The following is a 25,232-nucleotide window of genomic DNA, read 5'->3' as shown; positions in this document are numbered from 1 at the left end:
TTTTTTTTGGTACTGGGAATCAAATTTGGGTCCTTGTGCTTGCAAGGCAGGCGGAGGAACTACTGAGCTAAATCCCCGGCAAAGTTATTTTCACTGAGGATGGGTTGGGGGGTTTTCCTCTTCAGTCCTAGTGTTGTCCCTGAGCTTTGGTCTTTTTTTTTGTACCAGGAATCGAACTCAGGCCCTTGTGCTTGCGAAGCAGGCCACAGAACCACTGAGCCAAATCCCTGGCTCTTGCCGTCATTTCTTCTGTCGGCATCTCTACAATAGGCAGAGAAGCTCCACAGAGAATTCAGCCATATCCAACTAAGCCTCTGAATTAGTTTATCTCTTTTATGAACGACCTAGTTGGTCCTGGTTGAAGCCAGTGGCTTTTCATGATGTTGATATTCTTTTTCTGTTCATTTGTTTTTCCCAACAAGAAGACGGCTCCAGCTTGGAGGAAATTGGTTTTAACTGGGGAGACTATTTGGAAGAGACAGGCATGAGGGCTGCCCCCCATACATCCTTCAAACATGTAAGTAAAACAGCTCCTCTCCTCTGCCCTGTGAGTGGGACGGGGAGGGAATCTGCAATGGACAGAAAGGGACTGCCAAGGAGAGATGGAATTCAGACAAGATTTCCTAGGAATAAAGAGAGAGATGTGGAAATTAGTTTGGTTTTCACAGATAGCTGCAGATAAGATAGGTAAGGCTCACTCCAGTAAACAAAAGCCAGCAAACCAGGTAAGAAGATGCAACATTTAATGTCTGAATAGGTTAATAGCGATATAGTTTTATTGTGAGCTGATATTTTCAAAGGATACATTAAACTTTCACAGTAATTTGTGGATAGATGTATCAAATGAAATGAATAACCTTAAATAGTCTGAAAACATTTAAATCTAACAAAAAAATCATTCTTCTCACTAATATTTTCTTTTGGAATGCCCACCAGAGAACAAGTTACAGAAAATTGAAAATAGAGTTCTGACAAGATTTTTGCTTAGGTGTGAGATATTGGTACAGTGTATTGTTAGCAAGGAAACTGATAAAATTTCAAGACTCAAAGCACCTGGCAGGCCAAGGCAGGAGGATCGCTGTTGAGTTTGAGACCAGCCTGGGCTACACAGTGAGTTCCAGGTCAGTCTCAACTACTAGTGAGACCCTGTCTCAAAAAACAAAACAAAACAAAACAAAAAACAAAAAAATTTCAAAACTCAAGGTATTAAATGTGTTTAATATTTAGATTGTTTTAATAAACTAAAATTTTACTCTGAGAAACCTTTTTCTTCCCCCAATGGGGTACCCATGGCAAAGATTCATCCTGAGTTTCATAGGCAAATTGGTCAGTTTCTTAACTTTCATTTTGGTTCTTTGGCCAACTGAGAAAGCTAGAACTTTGGATTTTTATTTTAATAGACAGTATTCTATCGAAAAGAAATTTAAGACCTTAACACTTTGTGTGCCCTGGTGAAGGGAGAGTGTGTTCCTAGTTCTCCTTTTGTACTCATCATAGGATAATCTGTTATGGATGTGATTGTGACAGTTTAGTGAAACAAAGAGCTAAACATTAAAATGTAGCTGAACCAGAGCTCTTCTGGCAAACAGATGGATTATGGTCCTGCAAAAGCCAGGTAACAGGTATCTCTTGATTTGCTGCAGTAATTTGGTAGTTTCTTTAAGAATAAAGCCTCTAATGAGAAAAAGAAAAAAAAAGAAGTCCATTGTCTAGGTTGGCACTATCTGTGCATTAGCCACCAGCACATGCAGCTGTTCGATACTTGAAAAGTTTGTAGTCCAAGTTGTGTAGATGGGGGATTACGGTACCAGACTTTGTTTGGAAAGAAGACTGCCTCATCTCATGGGTACGTGCTGAAATGGTAATATGTTAGAAATGAGTATGTGATAAAATTGATTTTATCTTTTTTGAATCTTTTAGAAGATTTAGCATTATATTTGAGGCTCAGATGATATTTTTTTTAGACAAATATCCAACTATGATAGGGCAGTAAAAATACTCTTTTAAAAAGTGCTGTGTTTTTGAGCAGTTCTGGAGGCCCGTGTCTCGTGCAGTGATGGCTCCCCCGTATTTCTGATCCCTTCAGGTTGAAATCAGCATTCAGAGCAACTTCCAGCCAGGAATGAAGTTGGAGGTGGCCAACAAGAACAACCCGGACACGTACTGGGTGGCCACGATCATCACCACCTGCGGACAGCTGCTGCTGCTGCGTTACTGTGGTTACGGGGAGGACCGCAGGGCTGACTTCTGGTGTGACGTGGTCATAGCCGACCTGCACCCCGTGGGGTGGTGCACCCAGAACAACAAGGTGTTGATGCCCCCGGACGGTGAGCGTGCATGGCGGAGGCCCCGGCTCGCTCGCGAGGTCCTTCTCGCTGCGCGTAGTCAGTGTGGGGGCGGAGAACCCTCCTGGGCAACTCCGATGGGATTTCATGTGAAGGTTTTCCAGCTCCTTAAAAATTGCTCTTGGGTGTCATTTGCTGGAGCTGCTGGGCTTGGGGAAGCAGTGTATTTTCATACGTCAGAGCCGGTCCTGACGACCGTGCCACCTGTGGCCTCAGAGGTGAAAGCTGCGGAGCTCGGTCCACAGATTGCTTTCGGGAGGCCGAGGAAAGAGGCTGAAGGACGCCTTGATGCAGATCTCCTTTCCGCCTTGGCGGTTAGTCTCGTTTCTTTCCTTCTGTTTCAGAGAACTGACGTTTTGAACTGGGCCCTAGAGTCCTTTTAACAGGTCTCCCTAGTAGGTTTTAATCTGTCCCGTGGGCAGACTGAGGGTATGACGCATTTAGAACCCTAAATAGGAGAGGAGGCAGGACATCCCTCAAGGGAGTGGTCCAAACTTACGGGAATGAAATCAGTTCAGTTGCTAGAAGCCGATGGTTTGGTGCTGGGTGGTCCCCTGCCTCCTGTGGCCCTGGGGATAACAAGCAAGGTCTGGAGGCATTTTTGACTGGGGCTCTAGGGAGAGAGAGGTGCTACTGGCAGCTGGTGGGGAGAGACCACCACTCTGCTGGATCTGCCGTGGCGGCTCTGCAACTGAGAATTCCACCTGCTAGGAGTGTGAGAGGTGGGGCTTGGAGAGAGCGGGCTGCGTATATTACAGAGGCTTCAAAGACACTTGTCCGGAGAACCGAGGTCAGCCTGATATTTGACGGCCAGAATCTTAGTCTTCCTGTTGCACTGTGTGACCCTGACAGCAGCGGCAACCGAAGGCTGGTGATGCCCCTGCACAGGCGTGTGCCACGCCCTCCCGACTGCTCACTACCTCCCTTCGTTTTGAAATGACTTGCACAGTTTTAGAGATAACCGTGGTATTAGCAGCTGCTGTAGCCTTTCAGAGTGTTTACATGTTGCCTTTTTTTTTTTTTCCAGGCTATGGTGTGATGTTTTTATGATTGGGGGGAATGGTCTGGGGCTTTTTAAAAAACACTATTCTTTTGTTATGCATACTTGATAGCCTGCTAAGGAGGGCCTTGTAAAACATGGCTAGAGTCTAAAAGTTGCATTTATGTGACATTTGTCAGGATTGAATATTGCTTGGCCCTTGTCTTCTATTTCGGATCTTTGCATCTGCTCTGTCCGGAGTGTGGAACTGCTGTCCGCCCCTTTCCTTCCTCCTCTTTCGACTGTCAGCTTATCCACCCTTCTCCTAGATCAACAGACAAGACGCATCTGTGCTCACATGACTGTGTAGACAGTTGTGTGGTGTCGATCATGTTGCAGCTGTATCTTGTGTTCGTGTCTGGGATTGGAACCCAGAGCCTCATGCATGCTAGGAAGACGCTCTACCATTGAGCTACATCTGCAGTCCTTTCAATTGTTTTGTTTTGGTTTTTTTTTTTTTTTGAGATGGGGCTCACTTTTGGACACGAGACACCATGTTACCAAGGTGGCTCTTGTGATCCTTCTGCGTCAGCCTTCCAAGAACCTGGGATTACAGGCAGGCAGCATCATGAATTGTAGTGATGAGATCCCGGGTAAATCAGTTCTAGTTGGAGAATTACAGATAGTCTCTTGCTCTGACTCTGCGCACAGATGCCACACAGATAAGCCCCTGCTCACCCCTGAGCTGCACTCAGCTCACCCCTGAGCTGCGCTCAGCTCATGTGGGTTTGTGAGTGAGACACAGATATGCATGAAGCTCTGAGAGAAGGAGGCCAGAGGGACCACAGAGGGCCCTTCAGAGTCCCCCTGGACCCCCGATTGCTGATGCTTTCATTGTCCCTTTCATAACATACTCTAAAGGTTGACAGTTGAGTAGCTGCATGCCCTGTGGAAGGATGTAAGATAATTGCACCTAATAACAGTTGCTCTGGTGTGACTAGTTTTAGAGAGAATTTCTGGAGGACTGATATTAGCACTCTAAGAGTTCATGGGTTCGTTTGGTAAAAGTTCATGTTGTTGCCCAGGATTTAGCTCAGTGCCAAAGTGCCTGCCTTGCAAGTGCAAGGTCCTGAGTTCAATCCCTGGTATCAGAAAGAAAAAAAAAAGTTCATGTTGTTGCTTGAGAGCCCGGGAGTAGTTTATTAATCAATCCTCCTCTTTCACTTGGAAGAAAAATGTGACAGAAGTCACAGTTTTAGAAGGACTATCAGATTTGTATCCTGTAGTCTCTGTGCTGTAAGACAAGATACAGGTACCCGAAAAATGACAAGTTCACAATGAAAAATAAGGCCTGGGGAAAGGGAAACCATTAATACGACTGAAAGATTTGAAGTCTGTTCAAACAACACCAAGTTAGGCCAGCTAGAGCATTTCTTTTTTTTTTAAAGAACTTAAAATTTAGTAGGTGATCAATAAGACTTTGCAATCTTTAGTACAGAGAACAAAGTTAGGAAATAGCAGCTTCATGGGGCAAGAGTTATTATTGACTGCTGTAGGACAGGGTAATTATTGCTTTGTAACCAGAGGTGGCAGTTGTTCTAGAGGGATTAGGAGAGTCTATTTTTTGAGCAGAGATTGTTTTGCTTGCTTGTTTTTGTGGTTTTCTTGGAGCGTTAATATTCTTGTAAATTCTGCTCCTGTACTCAGCCAGTATTCTGTTATGGTTAAATTTGGAAGGCTTGTCAGAGTATTAACATGAGTTACAGCAAATCTAGGACAAGCAGGGTTTCTGTTTGGGAGCTCGGTGGTGTTGGGTTTCTTCTGGATCCCGGTAATCAAAATGGCTTAGAGAAAGGGGCATTGTAGGTGAACTACAGACCTGAATTCTTTTTATTTCTTTATTTGTTATTTACTGTTTTTTTTTACAGTACTGGGTATCAAACCTAGGCTATCAAACCAGGCAAGTGCTCTACCTCTGAGCTATTTCCCTGCACAGAGAACTGAATTATTGTTTTTCTTCTGCCATTAACTTAGCTCCATGGGTGAGTTTCTCTCACCCAGTATTCTCATCTTTTTAATTTTTTTAATTGAGATGTTGGGGTCTTGCTGTGTTTCTCTGACTGGTCTCACCCAACTGGCCCACATCTTTGAAGTAAAGGGTTATAGTTTCAAAATCTCTGAAGAGCCTTTCCGTCAGAAATTTCTTGGTTTGTGGCCCTTGTGAAGGTGGGGAGGTGTGAGTACTAATTTTCCTATTTTGTGCATAATGAGTGAACTTCGTTTTGGAATTAGGATCCATGTATGTAGAGCTTTCTATGTCGAAGCATAGAGAGTAAGCTTCTGTGTTTCACGTAGGATGATGAAGTTTTGATGGTTTAAGGGACAGATTAACTAAGATAAAAATTTATTGAGTATCTGGGCAGAATATCTTCCAGGAAAGAATTGGAGGTTGAACTGGGAATTTTGCTCAGCTTGTGCAAAGCCCTCCGTTCCTGGGATTGGAGACTTGGGCTCACCGTCAGAACCTGCAGAACCATGTTCAGTCCCAAACCGCGTGGTCAGGGGAGCCCAGTGACAGTGAGTGTGTGGGTGGCGGCCCAGGAGTGTGTACGAGTCCTTCCCCTGTGTTGCCTGGGAGGAGGGAGAGGAGGAGGTCTTTTCCCTATCAGGCTGGGGTGGAAAAGCTTGAGAGGGTAGAGGACAGAGTGGGGAGGTGCCAAGTCATCTGCGGTCTACGGTCACGGTATTGAAAGAGAATAATTTGGCGATTTTGGAGGATAGCTTTTCATTGTATATAGAACTCTTTACAGTTCTGTATTTCCGGCCTTGCTGTTTAGAATTAATTTAATGTTTGAATTAATGTGAGTCATCATTATTACGTTAGATGTTACGAGGAAAGAAAGCTAGCGAGGTAGCAGACTGAGTACGTGTCGTGAGGATGGGATTCACACCCTCAGTCAGAGACCTCCATTCATAAGGGCATCCTGGCAGAGGCCCGGGCTTGGTGGCCGACTGGCCATTCACTGAGTGCTGTTCCCGCCTTGGCAAATCAACCCTAATCTTTCACATTGCAAGCATTAAGGAACCTACTGCAGTAAGGCGTCACCAAGTGCAGTGGGGGATTATGGCCCTTATTAGTGGAGCAAAATGTAAGATGTTTGGGCTTAGTAAATCAATAAGGCTTGATTTATTCATAAGCACATGCAAAGCTCACAAGGGCAGCTGCCAAATAATTATTGTTGATGGTGATAATGTACCGAAATCACTTAATCCAGTGACTCTTTCAGTGTTACTTATTGAGAAGTAACAACATCACCTCTGAGTGTCAGGGGCTGGGGAGCTTTGGGTTCTAAGTCCCTGAAAGGGTGTTCTGACACAAGATTACAAGTAAATATGTGTGATGATGCATATCCAAATAAAACCCGTCAGCTTATAAAGGGAGAAGTATTTATGTGTGCTTTCTACTGTTGCAATAAAAGTATTGGAATTACGGTGCCTTAGGAATCATGCCACCGATTTTTATTTTTGCCATTATTAAAATCTCTGTGATTTGCATCGCAAACTCTGCGGTCTTGCCAGAATGACTCTATTTACCACGCAAAGTTGAATCACAATTACTGCAGCTAGTTAATATATAACCTATTTGAATAAGAATGTTTATTCATGAAGGGTGAGGAGCAAGTGTGAAGATGGCCTTATGTTATACGGGTTGATCCTGCCAAATTTTGCAGCCTAGTCCCAGGACTGGTTTTGGGAATTGCCGATTTTACAGGAGCTCACTGTAGAGGAAGAGATGAGGGCAGGTGGCACACCAGACTGGAAAGTCATCAGACAGCAGGACTCATCAGGCTACACCCATGGCTCACCTCTGGACGCAGTACAGAATCTGAGTGTGTTTCTGAGACTGCCCAGTTTTGAAATTTGTACATGATCATTTAAATGACACTTTAGTAATACTAATGACACCTAATCATATTGTTTTCTTTGGAGTCTTTAAAATATAACTGGAATTCTTTGTTTCCTAATAAGAAAATGTGGCATATATGCGAAAAAGTCAAAGAGCAGAACTCATCCTAACTCAGCAGTCAGAACTGAGGAAAGCAAATAGAGACTAATTACAAATTAGCTAGGTTGATATAAAGGAAAAAGCACATTGGTATCAGAAAGAGCAGAGTGTATTTGATAAGTAAACAAATTTGAAGTCATACTTACCCATTGTACAAATTTAGTATACTTTGTCAGCAAGTAATTTTGGGTACTGGTGTGTGGTGGGAGGAAAGTTTAGGTAGGAAATAGAGTACTCCTTTCTTTCTTTTTCTTGTTTTTCTTTTGGTACCGGGATCCAACTCAGGACCTTGTGCTTGCAAGGCAGGCGGCGGCAGCACTGAGCTAAATCCCCAGAGCAGAGTACTCCTTTCTTTGTTGACAACTAATGGGCTTTTTCAAACAGCTCACAGGGATTTGAACCCTATATAATGAGGTAGAAAGTGTAGACCAGGGTGCAGTTGGCTTTTGGGGTCATGGGCCAGTGTGTTTGTGTGTGCATTTCTAAAGACTAATTTGAAATGATTTTTATACTTCCTATTTTCAAATTGCACCATTAAAACTTTTGGATGATTGATACCTCAGGAAAACCGAGCCTGACCTCTCCCTCCAGGGGACCTGTGCAGGTGGGTGCTGGAGAATGGCCACCAATAGGTCAGGCTCTATCTTCACTTCCATTCCTGCTTTGCATAAGCAGACGGGGCAGTGAGGAGATGGCTTGGGGCTGACCAGCAGCACCTGCAATGCTCTGGGAAATGCCTGCTTCGTGCGGCCCACACCCAGCTCTGATTGGTCACACACGGCCTTTTCTGCAGGCAGGAGAGTGTGGCCATGAGCTGGCCATCCTTTGGAGAAGCTGTCTCTTTAGATGGGCATCTGTTTGCTCCCCAGAACTTTCTCTCTGTTGGTCTCATCTCTTTGGGCCCTGTGTCTGGGTGCCAGGCATGGAACTGGGGGTAGTAGGTGTCCTTGCACAGTCCAGGAGCGCCTGATCTCAGAGTCCCTTCAAACTGTGCAGCCCTTGTTGCCACACCCCCTCCTTGACCAGTGGTCTCCAAAGTTTGTCTGCTCAAAAAATGTCAGAGGTGCACAGCAAATGAGATTCTTTGGGCTCTGAAAGAAATAGCTCACTTGAACAGAAAATGAAACTGTGCCTTAACTTCTGGAAGGAAAAACAGAAGACACACACACACACACACACACACACACACACACACACACACACACACACAAAGAAGGCAGGGGCCATGGATTTAGCTCAGTGGTTCTGCTGCCTGCCTCATAAGCGCAAAGTCCTGAGTTCTAATCCAGGTACCAAAAAAAAAAAAAAAATGAAGGCAGCATTGGTGGCCTGCATTGAAATCAGTAGTGTTCATGGTGAATAGCTGTGTGTTTATAAGTAGAAAGTGAATGTAGTCTACTTCCTGTTTCTCATCTGTAGATTCAGCCAACCACCGGTCAAAAATATTTTTACAAGTTGAGTAGGTTCTGGATATGCACAGACATGTTTCCTTGTCATTATGCCCCCAACAGTGACATCGTATTTACATTTACGGATCATAAGTAATCTAGAGATAATTTCAAAGTCTGTGCGCATCCTCCCTGTTGGGTGTTTGTGTTTGCTTGTTTGGCACTCACCGTGTAGGACACACTCCCTGTTTCATCGTCTTCACACAGTGAATAAACGAATTGTGGGTTTTTGTATGCTTGCACCATAACTTTCTAATTAAACACAGTTCCTCTCACCCACAAAATATCTTTACTGAATACCTCTTGCAGCACCAGGCGCCTGCATTTAATTTTACCCTCGCAACAACTTGTGCACTGGCTGGTGGTCTTGTTTTGGGGTTGAAGGAAGAGCGGCTTTTCCAAGGTCCAGCAACTGCAGGAGACTTCAAGCTGAGGGCCATTCTTCCTCGTGCTGAAATCGGTGTTTTGAAAATAGCAGTGGGGAGGGGGTCACTCCACATTCGTGTATTGATTGAGTTGTACCAGTACGATTTTAGAGTGGCCAGACTTGCGGTGTTAGGAAGGTTTTGCTGAGAAAAGCTGCAGAATTGGCTTCTTGTGATTTTTTGCAGCACAGTAGAGAGCCACTTGCCCAGCATGTTTTCCTTTTTTGGAGGCAACTGAATGGAAGAGCTACGGCCTGGAACTTCTCTGTCATTGGTAATCACGGAGTTACGTACAGTTACGTAAATGGCATCGAATGCTATTTAGGTTTTCTGTGCTACTTGGAAAGTGTAAGCACAAGGCAGTGACTACAAGACTTTCTCTTTAGTGATAGTTGTAAATTAGTTTATTTCCTCCTGCTTCTAAATCCAGCAACATATGTGGTTTAAATCTATCGTGGTTGATTTTGTGTGGACAGTGAAGTTGAGTTCACTCTCTGTGCTTTCTTGGCCTTTTGTTTACACGTTCTCCTTGTAGTTACCTCTCATTTCCTTGACTGTCAGAGCCTCCTGCCCCATCCTCTCTCTTTCCCAGCCCTGCTAGGCATCTGGCCTGGCTTGCTCGAATAATGATGGCCTCAGTTGTGATGAGGACACAGCTCCCATCTGGCCACAGTTCCTGCTCTGTGAATGATCCTTCTGTCCAGCTTTCAGGGGAAGCCTCCCATCGCCTTGGAACAGACAAGTACCCCTGGGAACAGCTTGGCCACTAGCACAACTTTCTCTTTCAGCCCTGACCCTGCCTTGCTGTCCTCCTTTGTTTTTACACTGAGCTTGGAGCCCTACCTGTCCATCGTCCATCATGCTGCTGACCTCCTTCTCTGCTGTTGGCCTAGTTAGCTGCCCCTAGTGCTGTTCTTCCTATGCCCTTCTGAATGTGCCTCTGCCTCTTCTGTGCTTCTTCAGTGTCCTGTCATGGCTCACGGTTCTGTATTCCAGGCTGCGCCTCTATTCTAGGTCCAGGCCAACTTCACTGAGTTCCATCCTAGGGCCGTGTCTGTTCGGACTGTGCCAAGTTTCACTGAGTTCTACCCTAACCATTCCTCCAGTTTAAGTCCTTCAAAGCTGCAGGTCCTTAGGGAGGGCCGCCTTTTTACGAAGCTCTGAGGGAATGATTAGCGTGTTGGGATTGTTTTAGGAGCCTAGAATCACTGAAAGCTTTGTGAGTATGATCTTCAATTCAAAGTCTTGGGAGCTAAGATGGTGTGATTCAGAGGTAAGTTTAGCGTACTATGTTAGAGTTCTAAAGAGAAAGCTTATGTCTGTATAGGGAAAGAGGTTTATTTTAGAGAATTGACATACAGTGTGGAAGTGTGATAAATTTGGAGTCTGGTGGGGAAGATTGGTAGGCAGGAGGCTTAGGAGGGACTCTGCAGTTCAGGCCCTAGAGCCCTCCTCTGGAATTGCAGATGGAGCCCCAAGGCCATTGGGGAAGTTTTCTTTCTGGGGGAGCTCCGTCCCTTTTTGTATGTATTCAGGCCTTCTGAGTGATGAAGCCCACCCACTTTAGGAAGAGCAATCTACTTTGCTCAAAGTTTGCAGATTTAAATACAACCGTCATCCCCAAATACTCTCATAGACTTTGCCAGAATGTTTGAACAGATACTGGGTGTCACATTGTCACATCGGCTGAACCACTACAGGTGTGGACTCGAGGGATGGAGTGTGAGCAAGTGTGTATGCATTTGGAGAGCAGGAAGGGTTTTTTTTTTATTTGTTTGTTTTTTGAAACAGGGTCCCACTATGAAGTTGAGACTGACCTGGAACTCACTGTGTAGCCCAGGCTGGTCTCGAACTCACAGCGATCCTCTTGCCTCTGCTTCCCGAGTGCTGGGATTATGGGCGTGTGCCACCATGCCCAGCCTAAGGGTCCCACTGAAGTTGAGACTGACCTGGAACTCACTGTGTAGCCCAGGCTGGTCTCGAACTCACAGCGATCCTCTTGCCTCTGCTTCCCGAGTGCTGGGATTATGGGCGTGTGCCACCATGCCCAGCCTTGTTTTCTTCAAATGTGTGTGTGTGTGTGTGTGTGTGTGTGTGCGCGCGCGGGTTACTAGGGATTGAACCCCGAGCCTTCACAGTGAGCCATGTCCCCAGCCCTTTCTTTGAGTCTTAGTTTGAAATAGGGTCTTGCTAAATCACTAAATTGTGCTTCCCGAGTGCTGGGATTATGGGCGTGTGCCACCATGCCCAGCCTTGTTTTCTTCAAATGTGTGTGTGTGTGTGTGTGTGTGTGTGTGCGCGCGCGGGTTACTAGGGATTGAACCCCGAGCCTTCACAGTGAGCCATGTCCCCAGCCCTTTCTTTGAGTCTTAGTTTGAAATAGGGTCTTGCTAAATCACTAAATTGCCCAGGCTGGGCTGGAACTTGGAGTTCTTCTGCCATAGCTCCTTAGGGTGCTGGGATTATAGGTCTGCACCATCAGGCTCAGCTAGAAAAGTTATGACATAACTACTTTACCATAAGAAACAATATCCAGCTGATGTTTTTGAATATAGATTCTCCTAACAGAAAACTCTGGTAGAAGCCTGAGAAACCGTAGATCAAAAGCATGGTTTATTTGATCATGCGTATGTATATGTGGCAGGGTGACTTGATTATCCACAGAGTTGCCAGGCTCTGCCTGTGTTCACTTTCCATTTGTATAGCTCCCTGCTGATCTCTGGGAAGACCCTTTGCCAGTTTAGATGTACTTCCTGGTACAGGGTTCTGTGACATGTATTTGAAAGACTCAGCTAATCTGTCGCCATCGCGGCTCACCCTGAACGCCTCTGAGCGTATGTGTATTCACAGCTTTACCGAGTTGGTTCTTAACAGGAGCTGGGCTTAGTGGTGCCCGCCTTGTAATCCCAGCACTGTGGGAGCTGAGGCAGTCTGGGCAACTTAGTGATTTAGCGAGACCCTGTGCCCAAGTGAAAAGTAAAGAAAAGGCTGGGATGCGGCTCAGTGCAGAGGCCCTGGGTTCAAACCCTGGTACTGGGTGGGGGACAGAAAGCTGCCTCACGAAGGGTCCTGTGCTGACTGTAACCCAGGCCAGCTCCAGCTGAGTGTAATGTCTCAGAACCGGCACTGTCCAGGCTCGAGGAACAAAGGCAGCTGTCTCTGAAGGCTGAGGATTTTGGATGGTGGCATTGCATTATTACCAGGTAGACGAATGACGGTCTAACTTCTCCCAAGAGCACACACGTAAATACACTTTGTTTTTTGCATAATGAAGTATTGCTCTGCAGTTGTGCTGAATGTCTTTTCCTTTGCTTTTTCACTTTTGGCTCCATCTTGTGATTCCAGCGGTATAGAGTAATTAACACAGAAACTGCCAAAGTGTGGGTCGGGTGGGGAGTATTTTAGACAGTTGAGCAAAATTTAACTGTTCCTTCCAAAGCCAATACAAAATACTTCACAATAGTAATTCCTGTTACTCTCACATATGTAAATATAGCTGTAGAAATGACACAGAAGAAACGCAGCATCGATTTTTCTGTGTGTTAGCAGCTAGATGAATGTTGAATGCTAGAAGTATGGCCAGTTTTGTTTTTATAAACATTTAATAAGATTTAATTCTGTAAAATACTAAACTAATTTATTTTGGGTTAAAAATTTTGATGTCCTTCACTATAATTTGAATTGTTTCTATTTTAGTGAATAGATTAGAATATTCAAAGAGCAGAATATTTGGAATAGTAGGACATTAAGAAGAGAAATGGCTTTTTTTAAAAAAAAAACAAAGTGATTTAAAACTTTAGTTTTTTTTGCACTTTTTTCAGTCTACATTTTTGGTTAAAAATACAAAGTTGGGGGCTGGGGATTTAGCTCAGTGGTTCTGCTGCCCGCCTCGCAAGTGCAGGGACTCGAGTTTGATCCCCGGTACCCCCCCAATAATACAAAGTTGGAAGAAGAGAAATGGCTTTTTTTAAAAAAAAAACAAAGTGATTTAAAACTTTAGTTTTTTTTGCACTTTTTTCAGTCTACATTTTTGGTTAAAAATACAAAGTTGGGGGCTGGGGATTTAGCTCAGTGGTTCTGCTGCCCGCCTCGCAAGTGCAGGGACTCGAGTTTGATCCCCGGTACCCCCCCAATAATACAAAGTTGGGGTATAATTTACTGAGATAAAAGAAAGGTAAATAAATGCCATAGAAAAGAGATGCAGTCATTTGTGAGCTATGTGAATTATTTTATCAGTCATCTAAGCGCTGCTGACTTGCCCACGGAGCTCCTATACACAGGTAATAATAGTGCGGAGATAGCACTGGAATTTGGCCCACTTTTCATTGTATGTCAACTATAGCTTTTTGATTGTCATGATGAGGAATATTTGCCAATGTGGTGAAGTAGAACATAGATAAAAGATTGTTCATGGGACTCTGACTGTAAAAACCATTAAATGTGTGCAGGTGGGTCCTGCACAAGGCTCATGGGCCAGTTCCAAGGATTTGGATGGAGCCCCTGTGCACCCGGACTCTTTCTAAGGGTCTGTGACACAGGTGTATTAAGGAGCCAGGCTCCACATCCTAGGGATCTTTCCTCTGTGGAATCGATCTGCCTGAGATTATGCCAGGTTTGGCCTATGTCTCCTCCGGATCCCACCTCCCCCTTTGAGAAGACTGTAATCTGGTCAGTGCCCTGAGGTAAAATGACTTTGTGTCTCTGGACACAAATAACTTTGTTTTTATTTGCTTGTTTTTGGTACTGGGATCGAACTCAGGACCTTGTGCTTGTGAGGCAGGCAGCAGCACCGGTAGGCTAAATCTCTGGCCCAAAATATCATTGTTTTAAGGATGGCTCCATTACTCAGGATGCCATCCGCCCAGTCATAACATATCATAAAACGATCTACCTTTTTGTGTCTAATTATAACACTTTGTCATGTATCTGTTGTTTTGATAAGAACTAAAGATGAGATTAATACTCTAAGCCAGAAGAAAATTTTTATTTTATGGTCAGAGAAATGGAAAAGGGGTTTGGGGGCCTAGTTCATATTGGCACCTGCAGATCAGAAGCAGGGGAAGACAGCTACTAGTCACACGTACTGGTATCACAAATAAATGATTACTGTCAGCCCAGCTGACAGGGCGGGACTGGAGAAGCAGATTCCAGCGTAAGCATGATCGAATGCCATTTACCATAGGAGCAAACAGCTTCAATAGACCGGGAGGCTACGGAGTGATTGTAGAGTGAGGTGTCTGCTATCCCACGGCAAAGCAGAATAATTGATTTTTTTGGCTCTCAATCCTCAAAAATTCCATTTGTTTTCTACCTGCTAAGTAGGTGACAGTAGCAATGTCTAACCTTCAGGAAAAGAGGATGTAGTATGGAGGAAAAAAAGATGGCAGCCATCTGTCACTCTTCAAAAGATCGGTGCTCTGGGAATTGAAATGTCATATTAGAACAACAGCAGAAATCTTTTGAGGTACTCAGATTTTATTTCCTGACCCCTTAAAAGTGGTAGAGCCCTGGCTAGCGGAGTGATCCTTGAGGTATTCACCAGACATAGATAAAGGCTTGTATTTTGAGATGTATCGAGCTGGGCAGGCCTGCTCTCAGACATTGGGGAGGGTGTTCACAGAGGAGGGACAGATGCAGGTAGCTCTCATGGTTGTAGAATAAGGCTGACCTGGGAGGGTCCCGTCAGATGGGTGTTACTTCCAGATACAGAATCTGTATCCCATGCTCCAAGCCAGGTGAGTCAGATGAGTCAGAACACACAAGGTCTTGAGCAGCAGGATGAGCCCCACAGGACGATCTAGAACCTTGAACAGAAAGGTTGAGAAAGTTATTGGGAAGGATCCAGGCATGCTTGGCCTGACCTCGTGGGGTCAAACTAGGTGGGAAGAGAAAGGTTGGGAGTGGGACCATGGGTACCGCTTTTCAGGATTTGGAGCTGCTTATCTGAGTGAAGTAACTTGGGGCAGGAGCGGGTGTGTGTTACCACCTGGTAGTTTGATTGCAGGACCCGCGGATCAAGTGGTGACATTGACTTCTTGCCTTCTGAATAGTGGCTTTCACAGGGACATCCTAGAAGTGGGGTTATTTTTGGCTATTGTCTAGTAGTCCTTAGAATGTACTTCTTGAAACACAGATGTCTTGGGGCAGTGCTTGGCAGTGAACTTCTCTCTGAGTATCCTGGGAAGGCAAAACAAGGTGGAGACAGGAAGGCACTGCAGGAAAGAGAAACTCAGCTGCACCCTGCTGTTCTGGGATGAGGTCTGCTTTAAATGCAGGGCAGCAGTTCTGGAAGCAGAGCTGGGACGTTTGGAGATGATACTGTGAGGATCGCAGTTACACCGCCACTTGTGGGATGGTGCTGCGTATTTGGAATTTGAACCATGACAGTATTTATTGACTGAGCTGTTTTCCCTTTGATAATCTTCACGTTGCCCATGGGGCTAAGGAAGTTGAAGTTTTCTTTGTTGTGATTTCATGAGTAGGAATTTCACCATGGACAAAGAGACTCACAGTGTAGCTTCTTGAGACTTCAGAGTTACAGGGCAAGCCAGGGATCAGACAGAGGGTGAATGGTGGTGATGATCCTTGACCTGCGGATTGTGGGGCCCAGGGCTTTTTCTCTTTTAAATCTCACATTGCTGTCCCTCCTACAGTTGTCTCATCCTTACCATGGTGATGAGAATCATTCTGCGCCCCACTTCTGAGCTCTTAAAGACTTAGATCTAGAGGCCACAGAAAAGACGACGCCCAGTGTCCACCCTTCTTGAGATTGTGGGTGCAACGAAGAACTCACAGGCAGAACATGCCAGGCTGTATCAGTATCAGAGAAATTGTCTTTTCCTCACAAGGGTGAGCGTTAAGCATCTTTAAAAGAATCTACCTGCTTTCTAAAGAGTAGCACACATCTAATAACATCCATCAGCTCTGAGCAAAGAATAATTACACAAAAGGACGCACCACTGTTTGTCTTTTAAAATGCTCATAGGGTATGCAGGAAGAACTGACAGTAGCTAGCCTGTATTTTGAAAGAGATTTCATCGAAGAAATGCTGGAGAATAGAAGAGAAATATGATTTTAAGGAGTTTTATAATTATTTTTGTGATTTTTTTTTTTTTTTTTGCTTTATCAACTAAGCTGTTAAGGATAGTTGACTAAACAATGTAAAAAACATCTGTTTTTGAGACATAGTTTTATTATGTAGTTGAGACTACCCTTGAACTCACTGTGTAGCCCAGGCTGGTCTCGAACTCACAGCAATGCTCCTGCCTCAGCCTCCTGAGTGCTGGGATTATGGGCTTGTGCCACCATGTAAATTTAAATTTAAATTTGGCGTAACAGTGTAAATTTTAAAATGCTCATCATGATATATTTGTACAATGGTTACTTAGAGTCCTCTAAGAGCCCGGCATGGATTACAGGAACAAGGGATGTCCATTAAAATAATCGGCAATTATTTTTACAATAAATATCTGTGTCAGTCTATTAGCATCTGTTCAGCTTGTTTCTTAGATAATTTTGTAATAAATATATTTTGAGATCATCACAAAGCCAAACAACTCCCCCAGTCCACACGGACTGCCCTCTCTCCCCTCAAACATAATCCAAACTTTTATTTAAAACAACTCAAGGGAACTGGAGATGTATTAATATATTTTTTTCTTGTTTAAATGTGTGGCTTTTTTTTTTTTTGTCATACAGAGATCAAGGGATGATTTGTATGCCTTGTTTAGTGTCATTTGGAGTGATATCTACTCAGATTGGTTTGTAGAATGAAAGCAGTATTCATTTCACATTCTTCATTTGTGCATCTAATGTGTAATTTGTTGGACCATCAAAATTAATTTTAGATCCCTCATGTACACAGATCTTTAGATTTATAAGTACTGCTAATGGTTTTCTCCATTAAATGTGTACATTTATGTGGCCTTCTTGGATCGATTTCGGTGAAGGATTATGCAGGGAAAAGGTTAAAATAAATAATGAACCTGCAAATGAATGTCAATTAAAATTCTGTTAACATCACTGGCAGCAGTATTTAACATTTAAATTCAGCATGTTTCGATCAAGTTTAATATTTTTTGAAATGCTTGCTCACTTAGTTCCCAATTTAACTTTTAGCAAAATAAACTTTTACATTTAGAATACAGTTCTGTGTGTACTGTTTGTTCATACATTTAAGAGGATTTTAAGGTGGTTTTTTAAATACAAAGAGATGGTCATTTTTGAATTTTTTCTCCACCTTCTAAATTTAATGGTCCTCCCTCTTTTTCCCTCTTTTTTTTCCTTGCCCCTCTTTCTACTTTTTCAAAATTTCCTTTTCCTGAAGATGTTCAGACGCCAGCTGATTTGAGGGCTTGGACTGAATGGTTTATGCATTAGGATACAATTGCCCTTCCAGAAGCCCCTGAAAAAGCTATGAGTCTAATTAATTCAGGGTTTTATTTTCTTCTCCGTTCTTCTCCATATTTCCTAATAAGAAGGAGGTTCAGCTGCTCTCCCACTTTGGCACGACTCAGCCACCTGGCCACGCCTAGGTGCTATGGAACCTGGGGCATGTCTTCCCTGGTTGTAGCCCCTTGGGGGCTGAAATCCCTGACCAGGGGGCTGCTTTTACCAAAAGAAAGTAGGGAAGAAAAAAGGCCCAGGAAATAGTCTCTGTCGCAATTCATTTAGTTAACAAAAATTGTTTTAGGCTTAATGTATTAGGTTTTAAATACATTTTATTTTTAAAATTTCATCCCTGGAAAACATCTCAAGGAAAATGTAAAAAAAAAAACAAAAAAAAAAACCCTTAAAATATGAAAACAAACCCTTTTTTTATTTGGGAATCAAAATACATTGCTGTTGATTTAATACCTTAGATGTTTAATTTGTGGTCTTTGCTGTTGATTATGATGCACACTTCCCCTGTATTAGCTTTTAAAGAGATAAACATTATATAGGCACAATATTTTCAAGAGAAAATGGTTCTAAAGGGCTTGTTTAAAAAATTGTCTGTGTCCTGCTCACACCCTGTGTGGTGTTCCTCTTCCCTTTCTTTACTTTGTGTGTGTGGTGAGTGGATGGTGTTGTGTATGCACTCTGCCACTGAGCTACACCCCTGCCCCATTTATTTCAGGGTTATTACTTTTGAGTTGTTTGCAGTAAGTACAAGAGATCTAAAAAGCCCCTCATGAGGACACTTCACCACAAAACTTTAAAACACCGGAGTCAAAAGATCCTAAAAGGGTTCGAAAACAAGACAACACAAACAGCGAAATACACACAAGACTGTCGAGTATTTTGACTCATTTAGTTTGCACAAAGGGATACAAGCGAAATTTATATAATGTACATTATATGATGCAATGCACTTAGTCAAACTTTAGGCTCAAAATTAGGCCAGTCAGCTCCTGCTGTTTGTGGACTTTCGTTTTGAAATAATTCAGAGTGAGGAAATTTGAGGGTATGAAGATCACAGAATCAGGTCGGGGATTTAGCTCAGCGGTTCGGTGGCCTGCCTTGCAAGCGCAAGGACCTGAGTTCGATCCCCGGTACCAAAAAACAACAACAAAAAAAACAAAACAAAAAAAGGTCACAGAATCAATGTACTAATTTTTGCCTAGAATGTGGTGGGGACTGAGTACTTGGCTCAGGATATGTGATTCGTTCAATACTTAATAATGATGGTTAGGCTCGGTCATCAACTTGGTTAGCTTGGGAGCTGCCCGGGGTATGAGCAACACATCTGGGTGTGTCTGGTAGCTCATGAACTTGGGAGTCTGTGTCAGGCCCCTGGCCTCTGCCTCTCTGACACCCTCCCTGTGTTCTACTTCCTGGCCTCCATAAACTAGAGTATTTTTGTTTCCCCATGCCCTTCCACCATTTTTTTTTTTTTGCCTTGGAGTCAAGAAAATATGGATTGTTTCTTCTGAAACCGTCTCGTTTAAACTGTGGATGTTGGTAATTTTCGTCCAGCAGTGGAGAAGTTGATTATTCTAATAATGTCAGAGGACGTGCTTGACCCTCAAAAACTCTGAACGAAATAGATGACGTCTGTACTTCCTGCAGGGCTCACGGTCTAGTTAGTTGGGAATTCTGGTGAAGCAGAAAGAAAGAAGGGTGAATGGCTTTTGTGTAATGATAGAGCACCAGGTGAGAACTGTTTCTGATGGCCTGGAGGGGAGGAAGAGCAGATTTCTGTGTTGGTGGTCATTTCCTGCTGGGTACCTCGTTGGCACTCAGGATCCCTGTAGTTGTAGGTTCTGCCATAGAATGAAAGGTGTGAAAATGATTTCTTAGGCCTCTAGCTTATTAAACTGTGATTTTTCTTATATCTATTTTGAAAACCAATAGCAATCTGCAAGTAATTTGATGACTGAATCAACAAGCTCTAGAATATGCGGTTTGTTACTTGTAGGACCCTGGCATGCTGTAAGGTTTTTCAGAAGTCACTCAGGCCTCTTGTGGCAGGAAGTGGGGACTTCAGCCTTTTTCTATTTCCGCTGAGTCTGTTCCCTCCATAGCCTGCATCTCTCTGTCAAGCCTGTCACTCTGCTATTGTCCTCTTTTCCCTTTACCATATTTAGCTGTGTGTGCTGTTGGCTCATAAAAATTAATTTTAAGTTACAGACAAAACAGCCAAGTGAGAACTTTCTCTGTTCCTTCATCATTTAGGTTGTCCTGCTTGTATATAGAACTCATGTTCCTAATCCATAAAGTGTGAAAATTTGAGTATTAGGGAGACACGAAAACAAAATGTGTCCCTTCCTCTCATGAAGCGCTTCAGTGAATGTAGCTAGGACAAGGGGTGAAGCCATGGCCTGAGAGGGCCTGTCACGGCTTACGTAACGCTTGTTCCTTTTGTCTCCTCAAAGCCCCATGCGCTCGTAGGTGGAACTTTTGGGAGACAACTGGCTCATGGGCATGTGATACTGACTAGGGGTGCAGTAGCTGGGTCAGTCCATCGATTGGTTTAGCAGGGTTGTGGGCGATGGAATTATCGAAGATGGAAGCCTACCCTGGGGGTGGGGGACACTAACCAAGAGGCTTGTGGCTAGATAGACTGTAAAGGGAAAGAAAGAAGACAGGCCTGCTAGCTCCCTCTCCCTGCCCGCCTCGCCATGGACTGTTTCTTCTCTGCCCTGCCCCCCTGCCATGTTATCCTTGTCTTAGCTCCAGCTGGCTCTGAACTGAAACCTTGACAAACTGAGCTAAGGTACTCCTTTGCTCCTGTAACTGGCGGGTGTCAGATATTTTGCCCCAGTGACAAGACAGTAACTAAGACAAACCCCTTGACTGATTTAGTCAGATTAAAATTTATTGTGGCTTCCTTGAGAAGTGTGTAATTGTGACTTGGTGTATGCTCTTCAGGCCAGTGGATGAAAATAATATTAAAGATGAGCATTTCTCCATCTCCTCTTATCGGAACGCTTGGGAGACACTAGACAGCAGGACGCAGCAGCAGTCAGTGTACAAGTTGTGGCAGTGAAGCATTTTCTGCCTTCTCTACTACGAGATGCCTGTGGTCTCACTAGTGTGCTTCTAGCTTAGGGTTATGAGTTTACTACAGCTGTGCTAATATTGATTTTTTTTTTAGACACAAACAGTATCATTTGTACTCGTCTGACAGCCTACACACATCTCCCTTTTCCCAAAGAAGCCTGGTAGAATTCCTTGGAGGGCATTCGATTGTTAGTAACATTGCTTTTGTTTTAATTTTGTACTGAAGTGGCTGATATTTTGGCTCATTTGAGCAATTATTTCCTAATGGTTTTGTGGAAAACAAATGAAATATGGACATTAGTTAGTGATTACAAGTTTAAAAATGGAAAGTTAGGTAAATAAATATATTTTCTTTTGTGATCAAAAGACCTATTCATATATGACAACTCAGTTTCGTGGGCTGTTCTTCCCGTTCCTGCCTAGGAGGGTGATGTGGTTTCCCCTTCCATTCACCCTGCTAGTTAAACTGGCTCAGGGTTGTCCATGTTGGTAGTGGACCCGTGCGTGTCCTTTAAACTCACACAATTCACGCACACCACAGTTTGCGTGCCCCGAACTGACCTCCTCGTATTCAAATTCTCTTTACCTCGGTCCCGATTTGGTATTAGTGGAGCAGTTTCACCTGGAGGCCTTGGCCTGTTCGAAGTGGAACTGATGGCCAGTTCTTTTGAATAAGGAAGCAAGCTTATTGAAATTCTTTTTAGCAAAGACGTAAGAAATAAAAGAATAAGAAAAGCCTTCGAATTTTCAACTCTACGTTGGCATATTCAATTAAACCACAGGGCTTAATAAATGCATTCTGTGGTGTACAGTTTTCCCTTTTCATAATGAATAGCAGAATTTCCCTCCCACTCTATGTTTTCAATATGGGAAATTCAAACATACTCAATGATAGAATATTTAGGGACCCTCCGTTGTACTTTAGCCAGGTTAAGCCTGGATCAATTCAAAGCCAACTTTGTTTGGTCAACCCACCCGCACAATTTCCAAGTCCTGTATCGTTTGAAAGCAAATCCTAGACACCCTGTCATTTCATTGGTAAATATTTTAGTATATGTCTCTGAAAAAGTGATTCTGCACATGTGTGTACAGAATAATTGAGAAGCTGTGGTTTTTTTTAGAGGGGGACTTTTTATTTGTTTACAAAATGGTTTCTAAGGAATAGAACCCAAAACTGATTTTAAAACATGCTTCTCCAGTGGAAGTTAAATGTAATGTGTTTTCTTCCACCTCCGCAAAAAAAGTAGAGTGCATAAAAACTAATGTTAAATCAGCACCCCTCCCTCATCAAAACAAAGCATAGTAAACAAAGAAAAAAGAGTGCTCTTTTTTTCCATTTTAAATGATGACTCCAGAGCCGAGAATTTGCCTTTTTTCTTTCCTTGGTGGAAACAGAAGGGATGTGAGATTGAACGTAGTAGGTCTGGCTGGACTGTCGGTGATTGGATGTCTGGGTGTTTCTGAGCACCTGTAGGGTTCTCCTGTTGCATTTCCACACATCTGAGGAAGGTGGGGTTCAGCCTTGCCAGCACCTGCGATGCTGGCTGAGCCAGGCCGCCTGAGGAAGTTCACGTACGGCCATGGGTCAGTCTGTAACCTGCTAAGACTGGGCTATTTTTTTCCTATGTGTTTTCCTTTAGAGATGTTATTAGGAGTAGACATGTGAGAGAGCCCTGTGGTACCCAGCAGCCGATGCTGCGAAAAGAGGCGCTTACTAGAGGTGTGGTGTGGAGTGTGGGGTCGATTAGTGCAGCTTGGCTCAGGGTTGGAGCCCCTCCCGCCCTCCGCAGTTAGCTTCTCTGTGTGCCCCGGAGAGTCGTGCAGCCACGTTCCAGTTGCGTTCTTAATCTTATGCCCTCTGCTCCCCTTCCTTTTTCGCCTCCTTTCTTTCTTCTTAAGTAGCTGACTGCCCGGACCTTGCCTTGGCTGCATGGTCTGGTCTCACCTGCCCGCCCGTGACTACCCAGGGCATCTGAAGTTACCTTTGCTCCCCAGTGTGGCAACTTCCCTGGAGTTGATTTTTTTCCCTACCGCGCAGGTCGGTGACTGTTCCCATTGTAGCGCCGTCTCTCTAAGGACTTCTCTTTGCCTTTGCCCGTCCCCATTTGCCTGTCAGGGAGCAGAGCGACCACAGGGCATCCTGCACCCCTGCTGAGGCTTGAGTCCCGAGCGCTCCTCAGAGTCCTGGAGCCGCGAATTCCGAAGCTTGCTCATCGTGTACCAGGCCCTTCCCGGACTGGGTTTGGCATCTCCACAGCAAACCCTCGTCCTCCAGGGAGAAGTGGGGTTATCAGATGAGCCACTGCCAGAGGAGCCCAGCAAACACAGAGGGTTCCAAAAGCGTCTTTCATGCTGCTGAAAACCCTGAAGCATTTTACAGTAGTGTAAGTGGGCGGTGATTTATTCAGGGATCATTCTGCATCATAAAACTGACCAAAGCATAACTCAGGTGCTGCAGTGTGGCATGCAGTTCCCTAAAAGACTTCAGTTTCCCCACATTCTATTGTCTGGTGATATTGGTTCATTGATTGATTGATTGACTGAGTCCAGTCCTGGGGATTGAACCGAGGGCCTTTGCACTAAGCTACATCTCCAGCCCTTTTTTGTTTCTTAATTGTTTTTTGTTGACCTCAACAATTGCCTAGGCTGGGCTTGGACTTTTCCTCTCCCTGCGCAGTCTCAAGAGTGCTGGGATTACAGGTGTGCCCCACCATGCCCAGCTTGTCTGCTAGCTTTTAACTTGTGGGGATTAAGACACAAGGAGGAAGGATAGGGTGATGAGCATCCTAAACCTAAATTAAGGCAGGGTTTGAATGGTTATAGAGAATTCTATGTGTTGTGCCTATCAAACAATGAATTTCGGTTGGAAGACGTTTTATTCTGTACTGAAAGTGTTGCTTTTGAATAGTAGTGAAGTAAGTCTCTTGAAATAAGAATTTTTCTGAAGTCAAGAACAAGCTCATTTCTTTATTCCTCCTAAAGAGAATTAACAAAAGATCAAACTCTTTTGCATGAAATTAATAGAAATACAACCACAAAACCAATTTGATCTTTACGAAGGGTTTTAAATTAAGCAAGCATCTTTCTGTTTGAACAGCTATCAAGCAATACTCACAGTCTGTTGGTTGCAACACTGAGGGACAAAATAGCCAGGAACGAATGAGTGTCGGAATGGTGCGCGAAGCAAACGTGAACTGCAGAGTGGAAATAGAACAGAATCTCAAAGATCTGAACATACAGAAATCAAGAAATCCCAGTGGAGTCCACATCCTGTATGACTGTTTTAATGAAGTTAGTGTTGCAAAAACGATTCTCTTGGAGTAACTGCTTCTTTGTTGTTGTTGTTTGTTTGTTTGTCTTTGTTATTCTTTTTGGTACCGGGGCCGAACTCGGGTCCTTGCGGCCTTTGCAGGGCAGGCCGCCCAAACGCTGGGCAAGGTCCCCGGCCCTCACTGCTTCTTTGTGAGAGGAACGAACTGACTGTGTGGTGGCTCCTGCTGCCTTTCACCTTTCGCTGTCCCTGCAGTGAAATCGGGTCGGTCTTGGAGGGTGTGTGCGTGGAGTTCTGGCTCAGCACAAACATGGAAGCATGAAAGTGTTAAAAAAGACCCAGCGGAGAACCGTGCTCAGGGTGCCCTGAGCTCTGAACCCCGTGGAAGGAGGATGGGCTGGGTTCTGGAGTTCCGCACTGGCCAGCGAGTTCACATCTCACCCATTGTTTCAAGACATAACTTGCACCCAACTGAAAATGTAACGGTTGTGATTCAGCTGGGAAGACTGAACCTCCCATTCTTTGTCCTAGGTGTTCCCAGGACAAGTGATCAGGAAGCCTGTAAGGTGGGAGAGGCCGCTGTGTGGGTGAGGGGTGCTCTGATGACTTTGGAGGCTGGCTGTTGGGATAGAATAAAGCGATGGCCTTGTGAAAAAAAACAAACAAAACCCTGTCCTGGCCAAGGAGAACAGCCTGCCTTTTTTGTATGTCTTTAAGCCTAATAACAGTGGTTTTGGGCAGATAGCTATAAAATTAATGGAAGGTTTGAGTGCCACATCGTTTTGTATGTTTACAAGATTTCATACGAACCACAGTTCTGGTATGAAATAAAGAAGCTACCTCTAAATCCCTGTGCATACTAAGCCAGTGTATGAATTCAGTCCTATGGAACATGTAACGAAAAGAAAGAGGCTCCTTTCCATTGGATTAAACTGGGGGGACACACAACGCAGTCTTGGAACTATTTGGACTTAACGTAAATTGTCTACCATGGTGTCCTGGGTACTCCTAGCTGTCAATTTTATGTCCTTTGCTGTTCTGGAATTGAACTTTTGGATCACTAGCCGCTGTCATGGTGCCAGATTTAGTGGTCTTTCCACGCTATCCTTCTCACAGATCCATTGCTCTTGCTGTTTGATGATTACCTTTAGACCCTGGCTTTCTTCTGTGCCCGGGCCAGTTACTGTCCTGATATCTCTTTCCATCCTGTCTCC

At 44.1% G+C, this 25,232-nt stretch overlaps 1 protein-coding gene across 10 annotated transcripts in view; it reads left to right on the top strand.

Annotated features, from left to right (window-relative positions):
• Positions 1-25,232, top strand: part of Sfmbt2 (Scm like with four mbt domains 2) — a 219,667-nt gene that overhangs the window by 37,785 nt on the left and 156,650 nt on the right. For 7 of the 10 annotated variants that reach the window (XM_010621393.3, XM_010621390.3, XM_010621394.3 and 4 more), the window contains exons 3-4: positions 423-517; positions 2,087-2,327. In XM_010621393.3, coding sequence (XP_010619695.1) covers positions 423-517; positions 2,087-2,327 — 336 coding nt within the window. Of the gene's footprint in view, positions 1-422; positions 518-2,086; positions 2,328-2,598; positions 2,660-25,232 lie in introns of those variants that run through there. The other 3 variants (XM_019207097.2, XM_033761811.1, XM_033761812.1) reach the window with 2 other exon arrangements.

Source organism: Fukomys damarensis, unplaced genomic scaffold, assembly GCF_012274545.1.
Source record: "Fukomys damarensis isolate Sample0158 unplaced genomic scaffold, DMR_v1.0_HiC HiC_scaffold_10, whole genome shotgun sequence".
Lineage (NCBI taxonomy): Eukaryota > Metazoa > Chordata > Mammalia > Rodentia > Bathyergidae > Fukomys > Fukomys damarensis.
Note: the sequence above shows the minus strand (reverse complement) of the source record. Positions and strands in the feature narration are given on the sequence as shown.